Raw genomic sequence first — 24,492 nt, 5'->3', positions numbered from 1 at the left:
CTTCATTAGTGTCAGAAATAATAATTTATTCTGTACATTACAAATATTAAATTACTGATACGTATCTGCAATTTTAGAACTTTGATGAATGATGAATTTATCTTTGTAATTAATAGAATAAACGAAATAAATAGTCCATTAAATTGTTTTACTCAAAGTATATCTAATAAATTAATGTCAGCTTCGTTTTCTTAAATTTACTATGAAACAAAATAAAATTAGTTTCAACTAAAATTACTAAACAATTAACTTCTATTTTTTTTATTTCAGGTCATTCTGGCATCTTCGGAGGTCTTGTAAGTAATTTTGCATAATAATACGTACACACGTGCATATTCTTTGAATATTTTGAGATTAATTGTCAACTGTAAGAAAGTATTTTGAACATTGATGCTCAAGGAAAATACTGAAATAATTTATTTGACTCCATTCGGTGATGTTTAGTCCTCTCATATCTTCAGTAGTTTCATCTTCTGTCGTTCAAAAGTTGATTTTTATTCCTACGATGTTGTTTAAGGGATTGAAGCCAGTAAAAGAATTAAAGTTAATTTTTCTTCAAAAATTAGAAACCAAATTTAAACACTTGAACACTTAATTAATTAAATAATTCACTTTTAGTAACGTAAATAAAATAGTACACTTCCTATGGACTTATAATTAGTTTTACTGTAGGCATTCTGTCCCTCCTGATGAAGTCACAATGTGGTGAAACAATTGCCAAGTTAGTGAAAGTATATGAAAGTTACTTAGGTGTATGAAGAAATTAATAGAGAATTTCTGAACCACAATTCCTTGCATTTCAATGGTTTTACAATAATAAATGAAGAATATTCATAAAGTTCGACACATTCTCTGGCACATATTCTGAGGGATTTTGTAAGTAGTTTCTTTCTCGACTTTTTTCAACTCGTCGTCCATTTTTAATGGCACAAACCGTCACAAATGCATACATACCCGACTTCAAAGTGATTTTCCCACAATAAAAAGTGTATTCTTGATCCGTTAGTTCTGCCTCTCGTGGGATTTCCCTAAGTAAAATATTAGTGACAAGGGTAACGCCATTAAATTGTCCATCACGGGATCGAGATAAAACGAAATCGGTGACTGACTGTCCGTCCCTCGAGACTACATGGGCAGGGGGTTCTCTACATTCCACCGAGGGTAAAACAGCTTTTACTGGGGGGTCATCGCATGCACTGAGGATGGACGCATCACAATAGTAGCATCGCAGCTGGCTAGATCCTCCGAAACAGGGGTTAACTGTGAGATAAAGAAATGTACCTACTGTTGCTTGATGTAAATTCATTACAATAGCAGTAAAACACAAACTTGATGTTATTTCCACAAACTCTATTGTTTCGAAGTTAACAATTGCTTTTTTATTAGAAGCTTGAAACTTGTTTCATGTAAACTTCTGATGAAGCCATAATGCAAGTGAAATAACTACTAATGCCCGATTTTTTTGTTGATTACCAATTTTGCTAAGTAGCTCATTACAAAACATTACAACAATTTATCGGACATGGTACTACTTTAATTAATATATGTATTACGATTCCTTGTTTAGTTTGTTAGGATAAAGATTCACGTTTTAAAAGACATCTTGTTATTGCAATGAGTTATTATATACATGAATTTTTTACTAGACTATAAGACTGCAGACTTTAGTGTATATTTGATATTATTTTTAATTGGATAGGTATTGTATGAAAGTAAACAAAAATAGTGGTATGTATGGGAAGAAAAAATTGGGAAAGAGCGAATATAAAGATAGGAGGCGAAAAATTAGAAGAAGTGGTTGATTTTAGGTATCTAGGAAGTCAGATAAGTCAGAACGGAAGGAGTAGTAGGGATATAAAGGGCAGGGTCAAGTCACCTTCAATAAAAAGAAGTCACTTCTATACTCGCGAACAGTTAATTTAGAAGTTCGAAAAAGTATAAAAATGATATCTACAAATATCGTTTGTGTATTAAATTATAAATAGAAACTTAGAGATTAACTACTTGCAGTAGATATATAACATTCAATCTTTTTACGATTTACTATCTATAGTATATTGATGAAGTAACTTTTCGGTAATACTTACAATTTAGTGTAACAACAATAAGAAACAACACGGCGTATAAACTAGTATCCAATTTTGCCATTTTTAAATGTATTACACTATTTTTACTAATTCTATTTAATGAACAGTTACCAGTATCGGTTAACAAATAAGTAGATGGAATTTTATTTCTGAATCATTCTTCAAATATGATGATATTTAATTGTGTGAGAGATATGGGGCAATGTTGACCTGTGTTCTGCAAAATTTCAGGAAATAAATTATTATGAAATACATAAAATAAACTTTATGTCCTGGATAGTTGGCTTTAAAGAATGTTGAAATTAGATATTTTGAGAATATTATACAATAAATTGCTCATTTTTGTTGTTTTAATTTGTTTTTCATGCTTTTTAGCACCATTTATTGTTTTTTTCTTGCAAGAATTTAATTTTTACAGCAATTGCACTTTTCGTCTTTGAACATATTTTTGTTTAATTTTTTTACAATTAAAATCGTTATCTACCGCATACTTTGACCACCTCCCCCCACGTAACAAAAGACCGTAGCGCTAAGTTGAACCCCCCCCTATTTCCCTAATTTGCATTACCTGCGTAATTTGTAAATAAATAACTAAATGAAAAGTTGAAATTAGAAAGAAAGTGAAAGCTACGTATTTCTTATACAAATACTGAGGGTAGTAAAAGCAATAAGAAGAGGTAGTCTTCTTAATCTAGTTACCATTTTTTATTGATAGAGAAAGGTACCTATATAAAACAAAACATTATGATACACATTTATTTAAAAAATGATTATATAAAAAATATGTTTGAGAATGTAGGTAGATAATTAAAATATAAACAATCTTATCATATTAAACAGTATTAAGGTGCAAGATATAAGTATTTTATTAGAAGAATTGCATAAATCTGCATCGCACAGACTGCAACCAGTTACTTGTATTCTCTCATCTATTTCTTCTTTAATAAAATTGCAAACATCTAAAATATCCTTTTTCACTGGTAAACATCTTCTTTGCATACTCTCATTATCACCTGCAACAAAAATGATAATTATCGTACAACTAATAAAACATTTAATACTTCATTAGTGTCAGAAATAATAATTTATTCTGTACATTACAAATATTAAATTACTGATACGTATCTGCAATTTTAGAACTTTGATGAATGATGAATTTATCTTCGTAATTAATAGAATAAACGAAATAAATAGTCCATTAAATTGTTTTACTCAAAGTATATCTAATAAATTAATGTCAGCTTCGTTTTCTTAAATTTACTATGAAACAAAATAAAATTAGTTTCAACTAAAATTACTAAACAATTAACTTCTATTTTTTTTATTTCAGGTCATTCTGGCATCTTCGGAGGTCTTGTAAGTAATTTTGCATAATAATACGTACACACGTGCATATTCTTTGAATATTTTGAGATTAATTGTCAACTGTAAGAAAGTATTTTGAACATTGATGCTCAAGGAAAATACTGAAATAATTTATTTGACTCCATTCGGTGATGTTTAGTCCTCTCATATCTTCAGTAGTTTCATCTTCTGTCGTTCAAAAGTTGATTTTTATTCCTACGATGTTGTTTAAGGGATTGAAGCCAGTAAAAGAATTAAAGTTAATTTTTCTTCAAAAATTAGAAACCAAATTTAAACACTTGAACACTTAATTAATTAAATAATTCACTTTTAGTAACGTAAATAAAATAGTACACTTCCTATGGACTTATAATTAGTTTTACTGTAGGCATTCTGTCCCTCCTGATGAAGTCACAATGTGGTGAAACAATTGCCAAGTTAGTGAAAGTATATGAAAGTTACTTAGGTGTATGAAGAAATTAATAGAGAATTTCTGAACCACAATTCCTTGCATTTCAATGGTTTTACAATAATAAATGAAGAATATTCATAAAGTTCGACACATTCTCTGGCACATATTCTGAGGGATTTTGTAAGTAGTTTCTTTCTCGACTTTTTTCAACTCGTCGTCCATTTTTAATGGCACAAACCGTCACAAATGCATACATACCCGACTTCAAAGTGATTTTCCCACAATAAAAAGTGTATTCTTGATCCGTTAGTTCTGCCTCTCGTGGGATTTCCCTAAGTAAAATATTAGTGACAAGGGTAACGCCATTAAATTGTCCATCACGGGATCGAGATAAAACGAAATCGGTGACTGACTGTCCGTCCCTCGAGACTACATGGGCAGGGGGTTCTCTACATTCCACCGAGGGTAAAACAGCTTTTACTGGGGGGTCATCGCATGCACTGAGGATGGACGCATCACAATAGTAGCATCGCAGCTGGCTAGATCCTCCGAAACAGGGGTTAACTGTGAGATAAAGAAATGTACCTACTGTTGCTTGATGTAAATTCATTACAGTAGCAGTAAAACACAAACTTGATGTTATTTCCACAAACTCTATTGTTTCGAAGTTAACAATTGCTTTTTTATTAGAAGCTTGAAACTTGTTTCATGTAAACTTCTGATGAAGCCATAATGCAAGTGAAATAACTACTAATGCCCGATTTTTTTGTTGATTACCAATTTTGCTAAGTAGCTCATTACAAAACATTACAACAATTTATCGGACATGGTACTACTTTAATTAATATATGTATTACGATTCCTTGTTTAGTTTGTTAGGATAAAGATTCACGTTTTAAAAGACATCTTGTTATTGCAATGAGTTATTATATACATGAATTTTTTACTAGACTATAAGACTGCAGACTTTAGTGTATATTTGATATTATTTTTAATTGGATAGGTATTGTATGAAAGTAAACAAAAATAGTGGTATGTATGGGAAGAAAAAATTGGGAAAGAGCGAATATAAAGATAGGAGGCGAAAAATTAGAAGAAGTGGTTGATTTTAGGTATCTAGGAAGTCAGATAAGTCAGAACGGAAGGAGTAGTAGGGATATAAAGGGCAGGGTCAAGTCACCTTCAATAAAAAGAAGTCACTTCTATACTCGCGAACAGTTAATTTAGAAGTTCGAAAAAGTATAAAAATGATATCTACAAATATCGTTTGTGTATTAAATTATAAATAGAAACTTAGAGATTAACTACTTGCAGTAGATATATAACATTCAATCTTTTTACGATTTACTATAATCTATAGAATATTGATGAAGTAACTTTTCGGTAAGACTTACAATTTAGTGTAACAACAATAAGAAACAACACGGCGTATAAACTAGTATCCAATTTTGCCATTTTTAAATGTATTACACTATTTTTACTAATTCTATTTAATGAACAGTTACCAGTATCAGTAAGAGAGCACAACTAATATAGCAAAAACTGATAAACTTCGATTTCAGATTGATAACGAAAGTAAATAATAAGAATATACATTACATGCTCAGGTAATAGGTTTACTTACTTACTAATCGTCAAATAAATGAAATTATGGTGTAATTGTTCACGGAAAAAAATTTAAATATATAACAATTTTCTGGTATTTAAATAAGTCTTGCATACGACAGGCGCAATGTCCGCTAGGGGTCGTATTTTTCGACTAGCTCTAGGATTGGACGTGGCCAAGGCGTCTTTTTCGAACTCTAACTCATCCCTAATTTAATCTGGAACTCTACACAAAATTTACTCAAAAAAAATATTATAGAGAATGTTAGATTAGGTTAGGTTTGCAATAGGTTACATTAGTTGATGATTAATTGCTGGTTTAGTATTCTATCTTTTACATCTACTCCTCTAAAGTTTGAAGAGAACCACTTTGTACATGCATCAGTTTATTATATTTATTAGAAAACAGATAATTTAATTATTCTGAGCAATGGATGTAATCATCATTGTATAACTATCATCGATCTTTCATTATTGCAATTGTAAAAAAGAAAAGAAACAACAATTTAGTTTTAATCATTTTATTTTTCTGAAATAGTTTCAAAGTTTTTATCAGTAGTAATCTTAAAGCAGGAAAAATATAATTCGACAAAATTAATGAGCAGGACAAAGTATATCTAATAAATTAATGTCAGCTTCGTTTTCTTAAATTTACTATGAAACAAAATAAAATTAGTTTCAACTAAAATTACTAAACAATTAACTTCTATTTTTTTTTTTTATTTCAGGTCATTCTGGCATCTTCGGAGGTCTTGTAAGTAATTTTGCATAATAATACGTACACACGTGCATATTCTTTGAATATTTTGAGATTAATTGTAAACTGTAAGAAAGTATTTTGAACATTGATGCTCAAGGAAAATACTGAAATAATTTATTTGACTCCATTCGGTGATGTTTAGTCCTCTCATATCTTCAGTAGTTTCATCTTCTGTCGTTCAAAAGTTGATTTTTATTCCTACGATGTTGTTTAAGGGATTGAAGCCAGTAAAAGAATTAAAGTTAATTTTTCTTCAAAATTTAGAAACCAAATTTAAACACTTGAACACTTAATTAATTAAATAATTCACTTTTAGTAACGTAAATAAAATAGTACACTTCCTATGGACTTATAATTAGGTTTAATATAGGCATTCTGTCCCTCCTGATGAAGCCACAATGTGGCGAAACAATTGCCAAGTTAGCGAAAGTATATGATAGTTACTTAGGTGTATGAAGAAATTAATAGAGAATTTCTGAACTACAATTCCTTGCATTTCAATGGTTTTACAATAATAAATGAAGAATATTCATAATGTTCGACACATTCTCTGGCACATATTCTGAGGGATTTTGTAAGTAGTTTCTTTTTCGACTTTTTTCAACTCGTCGTCCATTTTTAATGGCACAAACCGTCACAAATGCATACATACCCGACTTCAAAGTGATTTTCCCACAATAAAAAGTGTATTCTTGATCCGTTAGTTCTGCCTCTCGTGGGATTTCCCTAAGTAAAATATTAGTGACAAGGGTAACGCCATTAAATTGTCCATCACGGGATCGAGATAAAACGAAATCGGTGACTGACTGTCCGTCCCTCGAGACTACATGGGCAGGGGGTTCTCTACATTCCACCGAGGGTAAAACAGCTTTTACTGGGGGGTCATCGCATGCACTGAGGATGGACGCATCACAATAGTAGCATCGCAGCTGGCTAGATCCTCCGAAACAGGGGTTAACTGTGAGATAAAGAAATGTACCTACTGTTGCTTGATGTAAATTCATTACAATAGCAGTAAAACACAAACTTGATGTTATTTCCACAAACTCTATTGTTTCGAAGTTAACAATTGCTTTTTTATTAGAAGCTTGAAACTTGTTTCATGTAAACTTCTGATGAAGCCATAATGCAAGTGAAATAACTACTAATGCCCGATTTTTTTGTTGATTACCAATTTNCGTTTAAAAATAATAGATTTTTAAATTTCATAATTTAATTCAATTCAAGTTATAGGCATAACTCACCTGAAATCTCTTTAGATGTAAAATCAGGACGGCTGGGGGGTTGTAGATAAGAAGTTGCTTAGTGGCGTTCGTGTAGACCGGTTTTTTCTCATTACTTCCGTGACGTTTTGTACACAGGTCACAACTGACTTTGTTGTTACCCGTCATAAGCTCACGTGCGGTGAACTGATTCAAACAGGACTGGACTGAACACTCCCCCTCCTCACATTGGTATCTAGCTGACATTGTGCCCGTCCAGCCGTCATCAAAATCTTCCTCCATCTGGAAAAGAGATACATAATTTAAATAAGGCATTTAAAAACTGTTGCTGGTAACTAAATATATCTGTTAGGGGTTTTTACTTTTTCTTGTTCATCGTCTTCATAGCCGCCACATGCACCCTCCAAATTGATATCCAATTGCATTTTGCTACCACTTGAGGGTCCGCTAAATATCGAATCCATTTTGTTAGAGTCGCCGTCATTTAAGAGGGACAACTTAGCTAAATCGACTTTCAGGTCTGTATTTTTGTTGTTCACGAAAGCTAGTCTTGACTGGGGTCGTTCAAAGTCCTCGTTTATTCTGTAATTATGGATTAAAACGTAACTCCTGATGCTATGAAAAAAAAATTGAAAAAAGGACTTACTCGTCATTAGGACTATTGTGTCCCATCAAAGGACTTCCCATGTCTATGTTTGTTTCGCTAGATGCAGGACTATTTTCAGGGCTAGTGGGTGGTATAGGTGATACACTCAACATTCCTACTGCGGGACTAGGGACTCCGCTGTCGTCCACTCTCATTTCTGGAGATGTGCTGCGTACATTTGAATCAGGGCTACCATTATCAATTTTGTCGGAATTGTAACCTGATTCAGTACCTTTAGGTATGTCTTCGTTGCTTTGCGTTTCAGTTGCCATCTTTTTGAAGGAATTTTCCTGTTATACATATAAACATTACTTACATTAACAAATGGAACAATTTAAAACTTACGTCAGCGTTATCTTCTATATCTGCGTCAGATTCGCTTTCACTGTTGTTATCATCACTCTTATTCTCTTCAGTCATTGTAACGTTATGATTAGAAACAGTGGAGAATGAAGACCTGGACCCTTTCTGCTTCTTATTCTTTCTCGCCAGCTTCCTCTCCTTTTTAATTTGATGTTTAGACTGTTTGTTATCATCTATTTCTTCAGCTTTCCTTCGAAGAACGGGAGGTAGTTGCTTTTCAGCTATTGGAAGGCTAGCAAATTAAAAATGAATTTATAATTTCCAAGTTTTAAGATTAATTACAGTCTACCTCAAGTCTAAAAAGAATTCGTTTCGGTGTGACATATGATCGCACTCTTTACATTGTAGAGTGCTAACGAGAACTCCTCGAAATACTTGTTCTGTTGGTAAAAGAAGTTCTGACGCCTGTTGACCATAAAAACGGATAATCTGTTTCTTTTCCCCTTCGACTGATGAAGGGTCAGTTTTTTTACTAAGACCTATAAATAAAGGGAACAATATATCATAGCAACTATCCTCATTTGTCCATATGAGCAAGTGGATGACTTTTTTCTAAAACTACTACTCATTTTGCTGTTAAGATCAACATTAGTAAAGTAACAAATTATTAGGACACCATGTGTGATGACACTCCCTAATTAATATATTTTTCCGTTAGTTACATAAAGAGTAAAACGGACGTTACCTAAATCAAACCAACTCGATACTTACGCAAGTTCTCCAACAGAAAATCATCTTAAATAAAAAGAAAAACGATCGTTCATCTGACTAAATAATGATTTGTGAATTTCCTGAACACAACACGGATACAATCAAATTTAATGTCTTTATTACAGAGTTTGCCGACATTAAAAGGTGTCAATAAAAACAATACATGTAAATCTACTGAATTATATTATTTCTAATGTTTTAATCATTGTATACGTGTCAGATCAGTATTTTAAATTTTATGTATTACAACTTACCCATTTTTTCTAAAATAACAGTCTGATACCGTCTCAAATCCTCTTCTCTAACAGCCTCTAAAAGATGTCGTAAAAGTTCATGAGCATCATGCTGATGACCACCTGCAAACTGGGGCATCCTTTGGGTCAATTTCGAAAATAAAAATCGAGGATTATAAACTTCTGGTCGCCCACTTTGCAATTCCTCCAATGTTTCTGCTAGTACTCTTGTAAGAGGTCGCCATTCTTCAAGGTGCCCTACAATTTAATTAAATTGGATTATGAGTGTCTATTACAAATAATAAGGCATGAATGGGAGGCTTTACCATCAAGAGGTCCTAGATCAATGGTATTGTCATCAATTTTAAGTTTACCACCCGGAAGTTTAAAATATTGACCAGGTTGCGAAGTTTCTTGTAGAAGATTCAATAGATATGGTGTTTGACCTAAGCATTGCATGACTGAATTAAAAAAGCAGGTATTTCCCAGATTCATCAGGCCTCTTGTCCGAGGAAGTAAGGATAAATCAGACCCTCCATTAGAAAAAGAAAGAGATGTTTTAGTATCCATTACTTCTACCACCTGAAAAATTTATTTTAAAAATTATCTTCTGCTTTTTTAGCATCTATTAGACATGTGTCAAATTATTATTTTATTTAATTTAATTGTCATTCTAAAATATATTTACATACAAAATTAGAAAAAGAATGCTTAGATATTTTACCTTATTATCATTATTTGACATAGGACTGATTGTAGTAACTTTAGTTGTTTCTGACTGCTTTTTGAGATATTCTACAACTTCTAGCAATTTTTTTCTGGCTGTTACATTAATTTCTAAATCACAAGTATAACACCATACACTCCAAGTGGTTGTGTTAACACATAAGGTATGACAATCACATCGTGGGTTGTTGTGATGTTTGAGGGCATGTTGATTTTGATAGCGACCACAACCTTGATTTCCACATTTCAAGCACATCCACAAACTGCTGTCAAATATTATGGAATTACTTTCTAAACTATTACTTGAAGGCTCCTTTAGGCATTCTTCACATTTAGTTTGAAATCCATTTTGTCTAAGGGCTTTTTTCACCCTCTGCAATTCTACTCCTTTATTAATATGAGGACATTCAGTCATATTCTGATTTTCGTCGCATGACTCTGTAGATTCGTCGGAATTACTATTTGGCTCTCCTTGACGTTTCTTCTTACCCATTTTTTTCGATGATTCGTTATTTTCTTTAAATTTATCTCGTCAGGGCAAAAGCACGTTTTAACCTTTTCTCTTTCGAATTAGGGCAATCAGTAACTGTTAAAAGATAAATGCAATGGTCAATGGAGACAAGTCATGCATATATTAACAATGACAATTTGACAATGGACTTACCGTATTAATAAAACTCGACTAATTTTGATGAAAAGAATCATATTTCACTTCCCATTTTTAAATAAGGATCGAGGAAGTAAATATTTTGAACGTTTTGATTCTACACACTACTATTTAACTCGTCTTTACTAGACAGATCACAGATGACAGAGGTCCTCCATGATAAAGGATGATAAAGGACCATAGATAATATAAAGGACCGCGGAACCGTCATTGGCCGTCATAGATCCAAATAAATTGTTATATATCATAGGCATATCATAAAAGAGAGTCAAGCATTAGCCATGATCAAATTATTGCCGTATCGTATTTATAAATAGTAACAATTTTTGTCTGAAGGATACTATTAGATTAGGTATGATAAAGTTAGCGTTGGGCAATATTACTCTGGTTTCTTTAAATATTCGCTTTTTACCTTCACTCCCTACGCTTCCATCCTCCATTCCCACCTTTAAACACTTTAGTATTTTACAAGTTCATCTCTGCCCCTTCCACCTATATTGATATGAAATTTAACTTCTCATCAAAACTTAAAAAACTATTCATAATAGTGAGGATGTTAGTTGTTAAATTATTTATTAATTATGTACGGTTGCTTGCATTCATACACAACTAATACTGAAGTAAAGAATTATGTAAAAAACTTAATCTATGATTATTCTATGATAAAGAACATAGATAAGTAAAGAAGGTCGTGAGATGTGTTGCAAAATTGCCTTTTTGCAATAGAAGAACATTGTATCCTCTTTTTTTTCTCCGAGTCGTTAATAATTTCATAGTTTTTTAAAACGGTATGTATTTTGCAATTTAGTCATCATCTCATCATTAAAATGCTTATTGATTTAGGGATTTATACATTCTTACAAATCTAACCTTAATGTTTTTATTATTTTCTAAGGTTGTGTTTACATAAAATTCTAAAAGATGCGTCACGCTAAATTTATAGCACGGACAGTTTTCGTTCAAAATAATGACGTAGAGGCGGCATGCAAAATTCTAAATAGAATTTTAGGGAAAGAAGGTATTTTAGACCAATACAGAAGAACTAGATATTACGAAAAACCGTTCCAGGTATCTATTATGCTTAAAAGAAAAATTTTTATCTTACAAAATTTTTTTTAGGTTGTGATGTTTGAGGGCATGTTANTGAAAGGTGTAAAGCAATTTATAATGAAGACATGAATAGAAAAATACAGTTTGTCTTAAGAAAAAATAGAGTAGATCCATTTCCTGGATGTTATTGATAGACTTTGAAGTTGTACTTATGATTAAGAATTATAGTTTGTTTAATAAGCTATTTGATTTTTTTTATTCACATTTCTTTGCAAAAGCCCACTTCTAATTTTATTAATTAATGAAATGAAGCTAACGAAATATAACTACTTAGACATCGTAAAATATGATCTGAGTTGATATATACATATATATATATATCTTTTTAAATCTATGGTTATGCAGTGTAAATCCAACTTAAAACAGTGGATGTAAACATAAATACATGACGTAAATAAAAATGGATCCGTGGACAATTTCTAGAGAAAGTGTAAAAATTATTGAAACTTTCGAAAAACCAAAAGAGTTTTTGTCATTCGAAGATAATTTTATCGATTCTTTACCCGATTCTAAGGAGTACATTGCAATATTAGGTAATACAATATAATATATCGTCGTAGGTGCATAGTATAATTGAAAATTTTGTTTTTTTTTTGGTTAGAAAGTAAATTGAAAAAGTTAAAATCAAATCCCAGTTTTATTAAACAACTCCAAGAGAAACGTGAGGCTTGCATGCGTGAGTTATTATGTGATATGACAAATTGTCCAATTGAAATTGAGGAAGATTTTTTAAAAGAGGAACTCCAAACTTATTCGATATTGCGCACTATTGCTCCTGAAAAACAGGCGTTATCGAAAGGTGAAATAGTTGAATTTATAAAATACGACCAGCTAATAAACGAAACTCACGAAAACGAAGACTCTGCAGAAGTAACAGGAACATTGGAATCACAAAAGTCTAAGAATTCTTATCCAAGCAAATAAGCTGTAGGTTAGACATTTTTTTTCTTATTATTGATAAAAATAAAATGCCAACAGCAGTAGATTTTTCAAAAATTAGTTATATAATTATAACGGGTGCATCTCAAGGTATTGGTCGTGCAATTGCTGTTGAGATTGCTAAGACTGTAAACAAAATCTCTACTGTTTTATTGTTGGCTCGGTCTCAAACAGGTTTGAAGGAAACTGAGTCTTTAATGCTAAAAGAAAATGCAGATTTGAACATAATAACAACTGCTCAAGATCTATCTAAACCTGATATCGGTATGTTTGAAACTATTATTAAAGAACCAGTTGATCAAGTAAACAATATTGAACAAGGTATAATATTTCATAATGCTGGCCATGTTGGAACATTAAATCCAACAACAGAACTTATCGATTTGCAAGCATGGCGTAATTATTATGATTTAAATCTCTTTTCTGCTGTATTATTAAATGCAGCTTTTGTTTCTGAAATACGAAAGAAAACAAAAAATTTGATTGTTGTGAATATAACGTCCCTCTGTGGAAAAGTACCATTTGCTAACATGTCCATGTATGGTTCGGCCAAAGCAGCAAGAGATCTATTTTTCCAAGTACTTGCCACAGAGGAGAAAGATATTATTGTATTAAATTACTCTCCTGGTCCTGTGGATACCAATATGGTACAAGATATTGTTACTAATATGAAGGACAAAACAGTAAAAGACCAATTCGTCTCTTTATTAGAAACAAAAACGATTTTAACCCCTGAACAGACCGTTAAAAAAATGCTTAGAATTTTGGAAATGGGTGATTTTAAATCTGGAAGTATTATTGATTATTATAACAGAACTTAAAATGAATTAAACAATATTATGTTAAATATTTTGCATTTATCTATAGTAGCTTTGCTTACAAAAAAAAGATTTTATTTTTGTATCATTACGTATACATATGTAAACTATATGTTGTATTAATATTTAATCAATATATTATTCATTCCATACAAATTTTTTTTTAGGTTTCTGGTAAAGTTAAATAAGTTAATGTAGAGTTTACAGAAAAGTAAAATGAATATGTCGCCGCTAATCTTTCTTTTAAAATTAGCATGGGAAAGTAGATTCCGTCTTCCGTTATTAATTTATGTTGGGTTTATGGCATTTGATGTTCGTATGCAGTTAGAAATAAACGTATCAATGCGTAGGGTTCGAAGAAATAGAGATTACTTGTCCATTAGAGGTCAAAATGAAATTGAGTCAGGTATAAAATAGTCATTCAAATGAGCATTTTCATTGTAGTTTAGAACGCCCAATTACATTTTTACACGATTTAAAAAACAGTAATTTATCACTATAATTTCTTTGTATTATACACTTCAAATTTCCAAAATCATTTTTCAGAATTTTGAATTTAGTACATATAGAAAAGAAACTAACACTTTTTAATTTTTTTAGTCACCGTTATAACTTAAAAAAAATGTTTTTTTTTGTCAAAACACCCAATGTAAAAAGCAGATTTTTTTATTCATATTAAATCAAAACTATATAAAAACAGAATTGGCTTTATTTGAAAGGCAAACTAAAATTAAAAGTATATTATTATTTCATGGACACTAACGAAGTAATGAATCTTTTCACACAAAAAAAAAAAATACGATTCCCTCAAAATTGCACAACCGAAAAATCCACCCAATTAACTATCTCAATAAAATCGGTCAACTGCGACGAAAATCAATTAATTAATCAACCAATCAGTAATTACAATAATAGAAATAATTAGTACCTATTACAAAATTCTTTCGTAGAAAAGAAGATAGGCCTGCGACTTTAAAACTTTAGACTCGGGCACCTCATTTACGTATGTATCGCTGATATAATACCATTTGCCAGGTGGTGAAGATTCTGGCAATGATCGAGGTTCCTTCGGTGGCTCGCCTTCCTTTTGATTCTTCGGCAAGAACTGCCAGCGATAACTGTCCCTGTCGAGAGGGGCGCGTACTTTAACATAAGCCACGTAATGACCGCCGTGGATTGATCCGCTATGCTCCACTACGCCATACAAAGAGTAGTTGACCTTAGTCTGGCCCGTTTCAAACGTGGGAAGATTTTGGCAACGTTTCGAACAAAACGGAGCTAAGTCTAAAGTAGGTGGGAAGGACACATATTTTGCTATTTTCGCAGATCGATAACGACATACCTAAATGGAAATAAAGAAACTAATTGCAATTGAAAAAAATAAAATTTAACAAACATATAAACAACAAATAGTGAATTAATTTCACGTTNTCCATTAGAGGTCAAAATGAAATTGAGTCAGGTATAAAATAGTCATTCAAATGAGCATTTTCATTGTAGTTTAGAACGCCCAATTACATTTTTACACGATTTAAAAAACAGTAATTTATCACTATAATTTCTTTGTATTATACACTTCAAATTTCCAAAATCATTTTTCAGAATTTTGAATTTAGTACATATAGAAATTTCGGACAAACCATTTCAAGTTTGGAGTAAACAGTACCTTCCCAACGTAAAAAAAAAATTATAAAATAATTCGTGCACATATAAATTTAAATTACAATTAACTTTTTAAATTCTTTCAAAATAAAAGAAGCTACATATTGTCAGAAATGTAGGATTCACAAAATTGAAAAAATGTTACCAATTGGACACTCTTCTTTGTCTTCGGTTTCCTCAGTTGGCGTTTGTCGTTCTTTTAGATTCAGAAACTGATTCGTGGTTAACAGAAGAGGAAGAAGAGTATACATTGTCTTCGTCTGACGATACCTTCGAACCTATTGCCGGTACTTCCCGAGCGATAGACAATATGCGGGGCCCGTTGCAAACATTTTCAAACAAATGTTCGTCCGATACGAACCAGGTAAAGATTCAAGAAAACGAGGAAGAATTAATAGAAATGACGACTGCAATTACGAATTTTTCAGACGCGGAATTAAATGAAGTACAACGTTAATTACTATTTATTGTTATAATAGCAATTTTCTATTATTTGTACAATTTTTAACATTATTTTACAATTTCATTTGAGAAAGCAAATAAAATACTTTAATGGAATAATTTTTTAACGTAGATATTCTAAACTATTTTCACTAAAATATATATTGAAACACTGAACCCAATTAACGTCCACTTAATAATTCAAAATTTATAATAGTAAAATTTATTTAGCAATGTTTTGTTTGGCACAATGTGTGCTATACAGGCTGTGGTTTTTTTGTTGTGAGCAACATTTTGAGGCCTTCCAAATACGTTGTAATCTTTTCAATAATTATAAAAATGTATTAAAAATGAACACAATTTCAAAGCGAAATTTTAATATAGTAATAAATTCTCAATTAGTACGGAATAGTTAATTTATTTTTACATGTATATCGGTTTTTGTTAACCACTACCTTGCAGCACATTTTTGCTATCTTTTCAAAAACAATTATAAATGGCCGTTTAAGTGAAATAAAATTAATGCACACCTACTGGCAGTTAACGTTAAAAGAAATTGAAAATTTCCCAAAACAAAGATAATACATGGAAAACACATTTCTTTGTACATATTTCATTCACCCACACAAACGAAATCGTTCAAACAAAAGCCTCAAAATATAGAATCCTATTACAAATATACATTCTAGGACAAAAATTTGGTGTAAAATTTAATACTTTGACGTACCCTCGCACAAACTGTTTCATATATTTTCCTCAATTTACGTTCGGCTGTATATATTTATTTATTGTTACACTAATTTTTGGAATATAATGAAAATTATTAATTAACTTACAAAAAATAAATGGACAAATTTAACAAAAAATTAAAATTACCCTTTTTAAAGAAAAAGAGCAATGTTTTACAAAACCCTACTTAAAATACACATAAACCATCTGAAAAAAGAATTATAAACGGTATGTTTATATTATTTACTAGTCCAGAAAGACTGGTTGACAATCAAAAATCTTCTAAAAGATTGACGACGAATTATAAAAATACAACATGATTCGTACGTAGGGATAGGGCAGAAATAGATGTCCTTAAAATAAACGTACCTAAACAAGTGCGATGGGGGTGGTGTCGATTCAGTCTTGTTTCAAACGACAGGAGTTGCTACGTAAGGATTAATGACATCTTTTATTTTTAAAGGACAAGCAGTATAGTCAGATGACGAAGTCGGGTGACTTTGGCCTTCTTTTGAAGGTAGAAGTTGTTGATAATGAGGCACTATCAAATTATTAAACAATGCACCCTGTTGTTCTTTTACAGGATTAAGGGTGAACAGATTGTGTGGAATTGCACTCTTTTCTGGCTCTAGCTGTTGCACGTTTGTAGGATTGTTTACTTGATCTGGAGTCACATTAATGTTCTGCGAGCTCTGCAAAACCGATCAAGTTAAAATAAACAAAAATTTTAGTATCAATAAGTCCCTCATACAAATTATTTATTTGATTTTTGGAAGCTTTTGGTATTACTACATTTCATAGAACGAAAAAATATATAAATTGTAAATAATTTGATTTAGGACTTTCAACAACGTTTACACGATTACTAACTAAATAATTTCTAACATTGAGTTACGTTCGATTTTTCTATAAATAAACTCTAACATCAATAAATTTTTTTTTNTATTTAATATACAGAATAGCCAGATTTGTTCATTGATTGAATTGCAATTATTTTATTTTACAATACCAAATAATCTAATAAAATGCCATATTTATATATATAATTTATTTTATTTTTGCGAATTCTAGAATAAAGAAGACTTTTACAAACAAGTATGAATATAATAGTAACTAATTACAAAACTACTTAAAAATCAACTTTTATGTATTGCAAACACGAAGCACCAAAATTTAAATCTGTAAACAGAATTAAAAAATTAAAAGAAAACAGCATTAATAACTTTTAATGCTTTAAGTTCTAATTAACATTTTATTGTCTTCCACAGCCGATTCTCAATTTTTTGACATTCTTTTATAACATTATATTTAGTATATGTCTATTTTTCTACTGCAGTTACAATTAATTACGTTTGGAGTTTATTAAATTTTTTTATGAACATTCTGGCCATTCTGCAATTTAATAATAATTTATAACAATATAAACATTAGAAAACTTTCAATTATAATGAATTTGTTTTCATTTACATAGTTTAAGATGTTTCTTTGGCATAAAAATGCATTTAACTAAATAGTTGTTTAACAAAATCCTAGAAAACACATGGTAATCAATTTTTATGGTCAAATTGGGTATTTACATTTATACAAACATGCACACGTTTACAACTATAACTCAGATGGCTAAGGAGCTGACTGCAAAAATTTTAAATGATATTATCGTAGGAAAAAACTGATATTTGAAATTTAAAAATTTTAAATTTTTAATAACTGTATGATCGCTTTTTGTATTTTCTACTTTAGTTTTTGTAATTCGCACAAATTACATACTACTACCAACAACAATAAAACCATGTATCAAAATGCGACCACCTCCCTAACTACTAAGGGGTTAACAACATAAGAGTGGATTGTACACGTTAGAAATAAATCATTATGAATTACGACAATCAATAGGAAAGCTAAAAGGTGAATTAATTTATTAAACTTTTAATGTTGTTAACCTCTCGATTAAATCTATACCTGGAACATCGATTCGGAAATAGTAGCGTAATATGAAATTAATAATTTATCTATAATAATAATATTAAGGACACATGTGTTACGATACTCTAAATACGGGCGCTATGTTCCCATTTCTTTCTAGATAGCAATTATTACTTAATATCATTTATTATTACTGCGAAATCATCACGACTTACTGCGACACTGGGACGAAAAACTTTTCATTTTGGCCACAACGAAATTTCGGGCCTTCGAAAATTCGGAGTTAGTAAAAAGTTTTAACATACAATTTTTGTTCACAACAATCAACCAATTGCAACAAATATTAATTTAATTTAATATGAGATTAATTATTTTTGCAAAAAAATACCGATTACTAAATTGAGATAACAGCTTACCTGAACAACTTTAGGCGCAGGCGCAACCTTCAAATGCATTTTAGTTTCGCATAGATCCTTTAGGCGTTTGATCCCTGTAATTTGAAGGAAATTTAAATCAAGCCTAAATAAAGAAAAGATACATTACGAAGTATTATAAAAGTTTTAATAAGTTTAGTACTTTATCCTATACAGTACAGGCAATATAATATTACTATTAAAACTTTCTTGAAACATTAAAAAGTATTTTTTCTTTATTTACCTTATTTAAAAAATGTTTCACAAAAAGCTTACTAGTGACAACGTGAAACTTATTAAATATAAACTAATTATTAAAATTACCGGCTGTTCTGTTCCTTTCGTATTTGTGTTCCCAAGCATCAAACAGGCGGTTGTAATATCGTGGTTCCATATATTGAAAGTATACATGCGTGGATGCTGTGGGGAAAATTCTTTCAAACTGCCCTTTAACTTGAAGTTCGTCTTCTGCTTGAGTTAAATGCCGAACATCGTCGCCAGTAAGTTTTTCCAATATTGCGGTCAAATACTTCAAGAAAACATTGACGAAATTAATAAAACTACAATTTATTTTACATTTCTTGTTTTTCCCCAATTGTATCCCCTCAAATCCCTCTGTAATTTGTTTAAAATGCAACGAAGAATAATGAATTTTACCTCATCTCTTCTCTCTTTCGCTGCAAAATGCATATGTTTGCCTTGTTCTTTCTTAAACAAATGAACTGAGTATAACTTTGAGTTGTAGCACTCAAAGTTGCAACCAGTCTTAATAACTTTTGGCGGGACGTGAAACTGGGCCAAATTGAACAAAGATTGTACCATGGGACCTTTTACATGGGCATCTAGAGGCGATTGACTATGTAAACTAGGGGATATGTTTACCTAAGAACGAATTATCTATTATTTTAAATAATTATTAAAAATTTAACAATACCTCTAATAACCAGGGGTCCAAATTCTCGTCCAACAACACGTCCACGCCAAAGAGTTCGTAGCAATTGTACCTATAATGATATTTTTATCATTTTAAAACAAAAATTTCTTTAAGAAATTAAGAGAGAAAATTATACCTATTGCTCATATTATCTTTCCCTAATGGGACTATCGTGCTTTCCCCACTAATCATGGTCTTTATGACCAACTGTTGAAGGCACCTCCACAAACCCTTTGTATCCACGTTTCTAGTTTGAAGATACTCCCATAATTTCGATAAAGTCCTATAAGGCAGTTCAGATAAAAGATAGGTAAAAGACTGAAAAAAATGACAAACCATTTACCATTTATGGCCCTGAAATGAATTGGCGTCGTCATTGGCGGTGTAGTTACTCGACAATTTGTTTATACTGTAGTTTGTCAGATGCATGTATCTGTCTTTAAGGTCTTTGTTGCTATCACTGTACTGAACTAAAATTAATGTTATTTTTTATTGAAGAATATCTTTTAATAAAAAATTCAAAATTACCACTAGCAAACCTGACCAGACCATCCGGATACAGGTAGATTCTTAGAGGATTGAAACTTGTAACCAAAACATAGAGGCGTAAATCAAACTTGTTACCGTTGATCAAAAATGGATTGGAAATGTATCTTTGCACTATTAAATTTGCCTTCTTTGGCAACTGAGACCATTTATGTATTACCCGTATGCCCGTACCTCTGGCAGAAGCAGGCTGTATTAACAAGTTTAAAAATGAATAAATTAAAATAAAAATAACGTAACAACTTTACAGGTTTGATAATCCACTTTTCGCTGTCGTCGCCATTCTTCCAATTTTGCTTTAAAACTTTCACTTCCTGGGGTAATATGTACGTTCTGGGGATAAATCCAAATCTGAAAATTTTTTTTTTTAATTTACAGAGTTAAATACAAATTTTCAGTTATTTTTTACATACTCTTTATGGCCATACATTAACATAAGTCTTTGTAAATTCCTCCAAAGTCGATCTTTTCTGCCCACTTGGAATGTACCAGGAAAATGGTTTAATTTTTGGCTATCCTTCAGTGTTTTAAACATGGGAGATTTCATATGTTTCCCCCATGTACCCACCCACTCAGTAGACTCTAAAAATTTTTTCATTTCACACAATAAAAACAAAACCACAACAAATGATTATGCCTTTTTAAAATAAAAACACATTTCGGTATCTAGGAAACTTAGGAAGTAGGATTACGGAATAATAAGGAAATGGGGATGCTGACCTCTAGTAAACTCACTTCTTATCAATCTAAACCCAGTGTTCGTTAGAGTGTTGCGCACTAAAACGGGAGTGATATTAGTTAATTTCCATTTCATATATTTTCGACCTGCAGGTAGCTTAAACGGTTCTCCATTGTGCATATTGAATCGGATATAAGGAGGGATGTGCGGAAATAAACTTTCCCTTAAAGGCCATGAACAATTATCGCCATCTCCTAAAAGATTTATTATATTAGAAATTGGAGTAACTTTTTTATTTTTAGGATCTCTTAATAATCATATTGTGTAAGTTTCTACTTATATTCAAATAGAAAAAAAAAAATAAATTAAAAGATATTTAACCTTTCTCATTATCATCATTGATTGTATTTTTTGAGTTAGTGGCATCAATACTTTGTACTGACTCTGTTATGTCCAGCCCTTCACAATCTTCTGAATCGCTGTATTCACTGAAACAATTGGTTTAATTTTTACTAATTCCTTAATGATAGAAATGTGATGGTTAAATAGCAAGCTTTTTGGATAAATGACAGAAATTAAATTAAATATTTAAATTAAGTTTGCTATACTGTAGTTATTAAAAATTGGATTTAAAATTCAGTAAAAAATACCATTCAGTGAAAATAAAAAATATATACCATTAGACTTTTCTAAATTACCTGTCTGGACCTGAATCGGCACCGTTTAAGAATTTGGACTTGGTTTTTTTAAGTTTGACGTTATTAAGCTTTCTAGTTTTTAATGAAACTTTACTATTAACGTTTTTCAAATCTTTCTTTTTCAAAAGGGCCCCATTAACACTTTTTTTAACTGCATCCTTTAAACCGCCGTCCTTCTTTTCCGGAGTTGAATTTTGTAGATTATTAATAATATCGTTTTTATAACGATACTGTTGTCCAGAGAGGGCCTTTTCTCTTATCTCATTCATCCTGGATTTGAGCATTTCAATTTCCTTATAGTATTTGTCTCGCAAATTTGACACGTCTTTAGCGTTTTCGTAATAAGTGTTGGTGTCGTGGGAAACAGGCGCTCCACCAATAGTTATCTCGACGTTCCCCAAGTTTGTCTTCGTTACCTTAACAGGTTGTTTACTAACGGTTGTTTTAATTGGTGGACTGGCTAGCCAAGGTGGTGAAGATACAGGTCTATCTTTTTTTTTCTGGTCAAAGTACGCCTTTTGACATTCTAATAATGATTTCTGATTTTCAAGTTGGTTCTTTAAATCTTCGAATCGACTAATTTGTTTTTCGAAAAGTGTTTTTTGGTTGCTAAAATTGAAACTTGTAAAGGGTCTACTTTCAGCTTGAGTAATCCGACTTTTGAGATGTGACTTTTGTTGGTTTTCGACCAATTTAGGAGGAAAACCTTGGTTTATCTCTTCATTTTGGGAACAAGTAAACTCGTGATTGTCCACTGTATGATCACTTTGTTGGTGCTTTTCTTTGTTTGTAATGTTGTGTGCTGAACTTTTTTTCATATTTTCCACTGGATTTTTGAAACTTTCTATTAAATTAATTTTATTTACAATATGGGCATTTTTGGCCTCAGCTTCGAGTAATTTATTATAAACCTCTTTTGAATTTTTAAAAGGTTGATAACTTTGGGCGCCTTTGGTAGTATTAATCGACTTGTTTTTTTCTAAAAATTTCCTGAATGTTTTTTCGTTGTTTCCAGAATAAAAGCCATTCAGAGAATTTACTTTAGCGACACCGGTTGAGTGTGATTGCCGGTTGCAATCGGCGCTTTTTGGTAGAAAGTGGGGCTTAACATGATCAACTGAAAAACTGATTTTGTTGATACTTTTCAAACTCTTATTACCCTCTTCCTCTTTTGCAAGTGCTTTTTTGTCTTTGTCCTGTTTTTCTAACATATTACCAAAATTTAAAGTCTGATTACGAACATCAAATGACTTGAATGAGTTTTCGTAAATTTTTGAACTTTTTTCTGAACTGTCACTGTAGTCGTTTTGACACTCTGAGACTACTTTTGTCAATTGGCAGTTGTTTGAAATGTAAGTGGTTGGCAACTCACATAAATTTGATCTGATACGGCAGCTATCAAAGCGAAAGTCTTTATTTTCATACTCTAAATCCATGTTCTCATACTCTCGATTCTTTTCGTATTTTCTAGGGGAAAAATTTTTCATTTCCTTACCCTTTCTACGGCAAGGCTCTAATGATTCACTTCTACACCTTCGACGAGGCGATTCTTTATCACAGGTTGGACACCAAGACCATGAGGTATACGAGAATCGACACTTGCTACTATATGATAATGAAAGATCACAACTAGCCATTTTTCTATTATTTACAAAGTTTTGATCGGACATCTGTACAAAAAAACCAATGTATTATTTTATTAGTTTAAAGTGAGTGTAAAAATTATATAGTAATAAATAACAAATTTAAATAGAAATATATCAGGTATCTATTAGTAAAAAGATATTAAAAGTAAAAAAAAAGTAGATACGCATTAATTTTATAAATACGTAATAACAAATATTCGGATAATAAGAAAATTAACCTCAAACACACTAACCAATTTTTAAGACATTTTTAATTACAATTTAACATACATTGTACCCATTGTAATCAAAATGTATTAATAATGAAGAAAAATCACATTTAAGATTAACTATCAGATGCAGCATGGGGTTTTAGTTAATTTTCATTAGAATTGTTCAAAATGGTGTGCAGTTAGAAAACAATGATACCAGGTACAAAGAAAAACTACTCACAATTACAAGATATTCTACAGGAAGGACACAAACAAACTGACCGAATCTGTTGTTTGAATGATTAACGAGTTAGTTCTTTACTATAAATACCAGTATTTAACACAAATTCGGAAAAAATATGAAAAACGGATCTGGATGAAGACCATCCAGACCGCGTGTTAAAAAGAAAGCGTTGATACAATCACCGACTAACAACGTGTTTTGTTTGTATCACTGACGTTTGGGATAATTGAATGACGTATCTCGTTATGCTATTCAAATTGAATATAAAATGGATGTTTTAAATTTCAATATAAAAATTTTCCCGCCACATACATTAATAGATTATATTTTTTTTCAAAATCTTTTTATTGTGGATTTAAAATACAGATATTTTTTGAACTATCACTATGTAATATTATTTACAGTTTGTTAAACAGCCATTTTAAAAACATGAATTTTTATTATAATTGAGAAATATATTTTTTCAACCGTAAATTATAATTTTTGTTTTTGAATTTATTTAATATACAGAATAGCCAGATTTGTTCATTGATTGAATTGCAATTATTTTATTTTACAATACCAAATAATCTAATAAAATGCCATATTTATATATATAATTTATTTTATTTTTGCGAATTCTAGAATAAAGAAGACTTTTACAAACAAGTATGAATATAATAGTAACTAATTACAAAACTACTTAAAAATCAACTTTTATGTATTGCAAACACGAAGCACCAAAATTTAAATCTGTAAACAG

General features: G+C 31.0%; 7 protein-coding genes across 12 annotated transcripts; 3 read left to right on the top strand and 4 right to left on the bottom strand.

The window, feature by feature from the left end:
- Window positions 1–258: 258 nt before the first annotated feature.
- Window positions 259–2,199, bottom strand: LOC108738850. The gene is made up of 2 exons (XM_018472449.2): window positions 2,088–2,199; window positions 259–1,260 (listed from the first exon to the last, which is right to left on the bottom strand). The coding sequence occupies exons 1-2, from the start codon at window positions 2,146–2,148 to the stop codon at window positions 809–811; spliced, it is 513 nt and encodes a 170-aa protein (XP_018327951.1). The 5' UTR covers window positions 2,149–2,199; the 3' UTR covers window positions 259–808.
- Window positions 2,200–2,880: 681 nt separating this feature from the next.
- Window positions 2,881–7,321, bottom strand: LOC112905398. 2 transcript variants are annotated; one of them, XM_025977750.1, is made up of 3 exons: window positions 5,238–5,386; window positions 4,102–4,407; window positions 2,881–3,100 (listed from the first exon to the last, which is right to left on the bottom strand). In XM_025977750.1, the coding sequence occupies exons 1-3, from the start codon at window positions 5,296–5,298 to the stop codon at window positions 2,895–2,897; spliced, it is 573 nt and encodes a 190-aa protein (XP_025833535.1). In that variant the 5' UTR covers window positions 5,299–5,386; the 3' UTR covers window positions 2,881–2,894. The 2 variants fall into 2 exon arrangements, with proteins under 2 accessions (XP_025833535.1, XP_025833536.1); XM_025977751.1 differs by lacking the exons at window positions 4,102–4,407; window positions 5,238–5,386 and adding an exon at window positions 6,861–7,321.
- Window positions 7,322–7,452: 131 nt separating this feature from the next.
- On the bottom strand, window positions 7,453–10,952 carry LOC108738870 (ubiquitin carboxyl-terminal hydrolase 16; the record flags this gene model as incomplete). The annotated part of the gene is given in 10 exon segments (XM_018472486.1): window positions 7,453–7,713; window positions 7,794–8,013; window positions 8,078–8,367; window positions 8,423–8,672; window positions 8,730–8,919; window positions 9,152–9,175; window positions 9,406–9,642; window positions 9,711–9,966; window positions 10,109–10,696; window positions 10,775–10,952. Coding segments are annotated over 9 exon segments (2,223 nt in total), but the record flags the coding sequence as incomplete, so codon positions are not given.
- Window positions 10,953–11,436: 484 nt separating this feature from the next.
- Window positions 11,437–12,071, top strand: LOC108738871 (28S ribosomal protein S21, mitochondrial). Its single transcript, XM_025977749.1, has 3 exons — window positions 11,437–11,565; window positions 11,673–11,862; window positions 11,919–12,071. The coding sequence occupies exons 2-3, from the start codon at window positions 11,699–11,701 to the stop codon at window positions 12,016–12,018; spliced, it is 264 nt and encodes an 87-aa protein (XP_025833534.1). The 5' UTR covers window positions 11,437–11,565; window positions 11,673–11,698; the 3' UTR covers window positions 12,019–12,071.
- Window positions 12,072–12,253: 182 nt separating this feature from the next.
- Window positions 12,254–13,898, top strand: LOC108738863. 2 transcript variants are annotated; one of them, XM_025977748.1, is made up of 3 exons: window positions 12,254–12,420; window positions 12,489–12,818; window positions 13,812–13,898. In XM_025977748.1, the coding sequence occupies exons 1-2, from the start codon at window positions 12,288–12,290 to the stop codon at window positions 12,809–12,811; spliced, it is 456 nt and encodes a 151-aa protein (XP_025833533.1). In that variant the 5' UTR covers window positions 12,254–12,287; the 3' UTR covers window positions 12,812–12,818; window positions 13,812–13,898. The 2 variants fall into 2 exon arrangements, with proteins under 2 accessions (XP_025833533.1, XP_018327971.2); XM_018472469.2 differs by lacking the exon at window positions 13,812–13,898 and having other exon boundaries at window positions 12,489–12,835.
- LOC112903848 (sepiapterin reductase) lies at window positions 12,842–13,695 on the top strand. Its single transcript, XM_025977747.1, has one exon. The coding sequence runs from the start codon at window positions 12,856–12,858 to the stop codon at window positions 13,645–13,647; it is 792 nt and encodes a 263-aa protein (XP_025833532.1). The 5' UTR covers window positions 12,842–12,855; the 3' UTR covers window positions 13,648–13,695.
- A 2,056-nt stretch (window positions 13,899–15,954) lies between the features above and the next one.
- LOC108738847 (tubulin polyglutamylase TTLL4) lies at window positions 15,955–23,936 on the bottom strand. 4 transcript variants are annotated; one of them, XM_025977744.1, is made up of 15 exons: window positions 23,748–23,934; window positions 23,165–23,339; window positions 21,670–22,513; window positions 21,353–21,459; window positions 21,013–21,225; window positions 20,706–20,874; window positions 20,541–20,643; window positions 20,275–20,482; window positions 20,090–20,216; window positions 19,883–20,029; window positions 19,747–19,816; window positions 19,470–19,694; window positions 19,137–19,341; window positions 18,816–18,889; window positions 15,955–17,168 (listed from the first exon to the last, which is right to left on the bottom strand). In XM_025977744.1, the coding sequence occupies exons 2-15, from the start codon at window positions 23,337–23,339 to the stop codon at window positions 16,887–16,889; spliced, it is 2,949 nt and encodes a 982-aa protein (XP_025833529.1). In that variant the 5' UTR covers window positions 23,748–23,934; the 3' UTR covers window positions 15,955–16,886. The 4 variants fall into 4 exon arrangements, with proteins under 4 accessions (XP_025833529.1, XP_025833527.1, XP_025833528.1 ...); XM_025977742.1 differs by having other exon boundaries at window positions 21,670–23,339; window positions 23,748–23,936; XM_025977743.1 differs by having other exon boundaries at window positions 21,028–21,225; window positions 21,670–23,339; window positions 23,748–23,932.
- Window positions 23,937–24,492: the final 556 nt, after the last annotated feature.

The sequence above is a fragment of the Agrilus planipennis genome, unplaced genomic scaffold (assembly GCF_000699045.2).
Source record: "Agrilus planipennis isolate EAB-ADULT unplaced genomic scaffold, Apla_2.0 scaffold213, whole genome shotgun sequence".
In the NCBI taxonomy this organism is placed as follows: Eukaryota; Metazoa; Arthropoda; class Insecta; order Coleoptera; family Buprestidae; genus Agrilus; species Agrilus planipennis.
This window is presented reverse-complemented; position numbering and strand designations above follow the sequence as displayed.

Coding starts and splice junctions, on each gene's coding strand:
- LOC108738850 (XM_018472449.2), bottom strand. CDS start 2,148: ATGGCAAAATTGGATACTAGTTTATACGCCGTGTTGTTTCTTATTGTT. Junction 1,261..2,087: donor TATTGTTGTTACACTAAATT/GTAAGTATTACC, acceptor TTTATCTCACAG/TTAACCCCTGTTTCGGAGGA.
- LOC108738847 (XM_025977742.1), bottom strand. CDS start 23,339: ATGTCCGATCAAAACTTTGTAAATAATAGAAAAATGGCTAGTTGTGAT. Junction 20,030..20,089: donor TCATTTCAGGGCCATAAATG/GTAAATGGTTTG, acceptor ACTGCCTTATAG/GACTTTATCGAAATTATGGG. Junction 19,817..19,882: donor AAAGATAATATGAGCAATAG/GTATAATTTTCT, acceptor ATATCATTATAG/GTACAATTGCTACGAACTCT.
- LOC108738863 (XM_025977748.1), top strand. CDS start 12,288: ATGGATCCGTGGACAATTTCTAGAGAAAGTGTAAAAATTATTGAAACT. Junction 12,421..12,488: donor GGAGTACATTGCAATATTAG/GTAATACAATAT, acceptor TTTTTTGGTTAG/AAAGTAAATTGAAAAAGTTA.
- LOC112905398 (XM_025977750.1), bottom strand. CDS start 5,298: ATGGCAAAATTGGATACTAGTTTATACGCCGTGTTGTTTCTTATTGTT. Junction 4,408..5,237: donor TATTGTTGTTACACTAAATT/GTAAGTCTTACC, acceptor TTTATCTCACAG/TTAACCCCTGTTTCGGAGGA. Junction 3,101..4,101: donor GAAAATCACTTTGAAGTCGG/GTATGTATGCAT, acceptor TTTTTGTTGCAG/GTGATAATGAGAGTATGCAA.
- LOC112903848 (XM_025977747.1), top strand. CDS start 12,856: ATGCCAACAGCAGTAGATTTTTCAAAAATTAGTTATATAATTATAACG.